Genomic DNA, 4267 nt, shown 5'->3' with positions numbered 1-4267 from the left:
CGAACTGGAGGCAAATCGCAGGTAGAATGGGAAACTGGGGAGGGAAGGAAGCAGAGAAACAGGAGAAGCTGCAGGGTCTGTGAGGAGGTGGGACATTGGAGAAAAATGGGGAGAAAAATTAGCAGGGGGGATGAGATACCTGCTGCAAGTCCTTGTGGGTCCCTTGTTTGTAGTCTCTCATTTCAGGGAATGGTCTGTTCCTATATGTATTTAGTCAGAAGTAAGTCTCATCAAGCTGAATGGAAGTTACTCCTAAGTAACAGTGCATAGAGTTGCAGCTCTAATAGCAATAAAGCAGTTATCTCCAACTAGTAGCTTGTGAGCTGCTGGTACCACTCCTACTTTGCAGCAGCCTCTCATGGATCCCATAGAAGACCCAGGCAGGAAGAGATCATGAAAAGATCTGCCGTAGCCTTTTTTATCTCATAGGATTTTCCTTTGTGCTGCTTAGCATACAGCTTCATTTTTGGTGCACTTCCTAGTCCATATTCTCTTTCTAGGACAGAAGAAAACTTGGCAACATGCTGGGCAGGGTAGTGGGAGAGTAGCATGGGATATTTTTCATTATTCAGAAGTAGTTTTCATTAAATAAAAAGTTGGTGATCCCTGCTCTAAATGTTACTAACGTACAGTTTTGCCTTTGGGGAAATAAATGTTTACTATTGTTGTTTGTTTTCACAGGCTTCTTATAGTTTACCTTATCTTCTTTTGTAACTAGTACATTTAGTATATTATGAGTATACCCATCATTTCTTTTAATAATTTACAGTGGACCTGCTTGCTCTCTTAAAATGGAAGGCCTATCCAGATCGAATAATGGATATCTTGGGAAGACTGAGGCATGTCAGTGGTGAAGAAATTGTTAAGGTACTGAATCAGCTCTGAGCCATTGTTCTACGTGGCAATTTTTAGTAATTCATAGTCTTTGAAGAGGCCAAAATATTACTTCCTCTGATTGCCTTTTGTCAGTTGGCAGAAATCCAGTTGTGACTATCTTAAATGTTAACCTATGAAATTATGTTCTAGAAGGCCAGAAAACAATCAAAGTTGAGGTATATATGTAAAAACTAAATTATTGTAAATCCTATAGGTTCTAAAATAAAAAAAACATTTTAATAAATGTACAATAAATATAACAAAAATGATCATAACATACAAACCTTTTCTATTATTAATTGTAAGATAAAAGACCAAAATGCTGTTGGACAAGCTGGCTTCATCAAACAAAATTCTTTCTGACAAATACAGCTGATTCCTATGTCAAGAATACATGCAAAACATACAGTTACCCACGGTAACCTAAAATTCATACACAAAATTAATAAGCCCAATTTTTCCCATGGTTTCAAAATTTCCTGAAAAGTTGCATCTGTAGCTCTGCTCATGATTATATCATATTTCCCATTTTGTACACTACTTATTATTGGAGGAAAGATGAGGACATGTAAAGCTGAGTTTGGGGTGGGAGCTACACTTCTTCTATAGTTTCTAATTCTAGATAAGGTCATTGGCTTTATGAAAACAATGACATGATCTAATAAAATACTAATTGTGAATTGAACTGTTATTAAAGAGATATTTAAGTAAGATGGTTATACTTTATGTAAGTATATTATAAAAACAGTATGCTTAATTGTTCAGTTTTAGACTACTGTATGATTATTAAAATTAATATAAGTACGTTTTTGTACAGAAGTATTAATTATTAGGTAATATATCTTCAGTGAATTCGGCTTCCCAGATAAGTCTGAAAAGCAATTTCCCATCTTCCCCAATAAACTATATTTAGAACAGATTCATGAAATATGGACAAATCCTGTTTTGAAACTGCTTAGAAATTCTTTAGATTACTTGAATGTGCTAAATTGTGTTATTAAAGTTTCTTACATTATAAAACCTATGAATTACACTTAAGTGAGCAAAGGATATAATTATTTTTTGTCAACCAAGGAGGGAGCAATCCAAAGGAGGTCTACTCAAAAAATAACTCCCATTTTATTCAATGGGGCTTATTCCCAGGAAATTCTTCTTAGGATTTTAGCCATTGTGGTCTCTTTCCACAATGTATGTAAGTGTTTAATATGATGGTTGGTGATTAAGCAGGTTACTGAGTAGACACTTAAAACAAAAGATCTGGAGAATATGAAATAACTAGGAATAATTACTGTTTCCTGAAGATCAGCAGCTGTTTCTATTATAGTTTATGTCTTCTGAAATTTGCAGCTGTCCAGACAATTTCCAATTCTAAAATGAAATAATACTATAAAAAGTAAAATCTGTGATGGCTTTAATATGTACTATAATTTTCCTTTTGAGTTTGGGGAACAGAGCCCTGAACGTACTTTTATATATAATATAAGCAAACCACTAACTGATCTGGTTTTGATAGAATCACTTGGTGTTAGCTGTGTGTGTATATATATATATATAAATCCTTTTTAAGGTATTTTATGCCAATAAAGGTCAACTGAACTGAACTGATAGAATCATTTATGAGAACATATTAAATGACATATTATGTGGATTTTGTGCCTTTCCAGTTCCTTCAGGATATCTTGGATACCTTATTTGTGATTTTGGATGACAATACAGAAAAATATGGACTGCTGGTCTTTCAGTCTCTGGTAAGTGTGACCTATTTCTGATGGATGAACACTTTCATCTTCCCTTAATCCAGTATTTTTCATGATTGTTATGATACTGGCAACTAATTTTTCTAGCAGGTCACAATAAATGTGAGGAGGAGGTAGGACGCAAACCATTCCCCTCTTTCCCCCCATTTGTAGCAAAAACTGTAGAGAATTCTTTTCTTTTACCCCTATCTTGCACTATCACTCATTTGTGTGAACAAATTGCAATTTTGCTCAGTTTTTATTGTTTCAGTGAACCCAGTTTTTCTTCACCTTCACTATGTCTGCCAATCATTGCCTTTGCAGGACATCTAAAGCATGCTAAACCATATGCTAAACCTTTGCAGTGCTTTTGGTTGAAATGAGGTACAAAATTCAGTAACCAGCAGGGAAGTAAACTCCTTCATTATCAAATATGTATCTTAAAATCTTTCCAAGGATTCTTGACTGTGTTCATGACTAAGTCTTTTTGAAAATGGCTTTCTGATAGGCTTTCCATGGGTGAAATGTTAAGCAGCTGAACTACTGAACTGTTATTTATGGATTGTTTATAATATTTATAATTGTATCTTTTTTAGCCAGTCTTATTCTTGTACCTAGTATAATGTGAGCTGGAAAGAAATTTTTAAAAGAAATGTGTTCATAATTCAGGGATATACCCATTTTTAGATTAGGTTTACAAAAGCATTCCAGTGGGAATATGTGCATATAACCAACTATGCAGATTAAAAAAATAAGAATAACTGTGCTAGATCAGGCCAATGGTCCCTCTAGTCCAGCATCCTTTTTTACACAGCAGCAAACCAGATGCCCTTCCAAGACTTACAAGCAGGGCATAGAAGCGAAGCCTCTTCGTGTTTTTGCTCCCTAGATCTGGTATTCATGGGGCTGCTACCTGACTATTAGCCCTTTGTGACCAACCAGACAGACCCACTGGTCCTGGTGGGTGGCTGGAGGCCTCTTCCAGCTCATTTGAGAGTAAAAACAACCAGACTGGAAGAGGCATGCTGCCGCCAATGAGAGGGTGCATTCTAGTTGGGCAGCTAGAGAGTTTAAAAGCTGACAGGGAGGTCAGCTGGGGGGAGAAGAGCAGTAGTGGCAAGGAGAAAGTGGCTGTATTTGGGAGGGCCAGCATGTCAGCAGATGGGGGAGCGGAGTCAAGAGCCATCACTGGGGGGGTCCATCCTTGAAGCAGCCTTGAGCCCACAGGAGTGGACAGCAACAAGAGAAACAAAAGCAGCACCTGTAGGAACTCTTGGAGCTGCCCCAGTGGCACAAGCAAAGGAAGACATGGGAACAAGCAGCGAGGCTATGGGGGGTGTGTGTGTGTGCAACCCATGAGAGCGACAGAGCAGCATCCAAAAGAAAAACAATGGGAAGGACAGACCAGAGGAGACCCAGTGAGATCTAGGCTGATCCTGCATTGAGCAGGGGGGTTGGACTAGATGGCCTGTATGGCCTCTTCCAACTCTGTGATTCTATGAGAAGCCAACTTCTTGTAAACTGATGTAAAAGTGGTAATATTGGAGGGCAGCCCTGAAATGACAAGGGAAGAGAAGAAGAAGAAGAAGAAGAGGAAGAGGAGGAAGAGGAGGAGGAAGAGGAAGAAGAAGAGGAAGAAGAAGAGGAAGAAGAAG

At 37.8% G+C, this 4267-nt stretch overlaps 1 protein-coding gene across 1 annotated transcript in view; it reads left to right on the top strand.

Moving 5' to 3' along the window:
- The window catches only part of DOCK3 (dedicator of cytokinesis 3), a gene marked incomplete at its 5' end in the record, with an annotated part of 323062 nt that overhangs the window by 170578 nt on the left and 148217 nt on the right, over positions 1 to 4267 (top strand). Inside the window, 2 exons of the mRNA XM_015424016.1 lie at positions 770 to 867; positions 2541 to 2624. Of these exons, the coding sequence (XP_015279502.1) occupies positions 770 to 867; positions 2541 to 2624 (182 nt within the window). The remainder of the gene's footprint in view (positions 1 to 769; positions 868 to 2540; positions 2625 to 4267) is intronic.

The sequence above is a fragment of the Gekko japonicus genome, unplaced genomic scaffold (assembly GCF_001447785.1).
Source record: "Gekko japonicus isolate JY-2015 unplaced genomic scaffold, Gekko_japonicus_V1.1 scaffold477, whole genome shotgun sequence".
Taxonomy (NCBI): Eukaryota; Metazoa; Chordata; class Lepidosauria; order Squamata; family Gekkonidae; genus Gekko; species Gekko japonicus.
The sequence above is the reverse complement of the archived record's forward strand: the minus strand, read 5'-3'. Positions and strand labels throughout refer to the sequence as shown.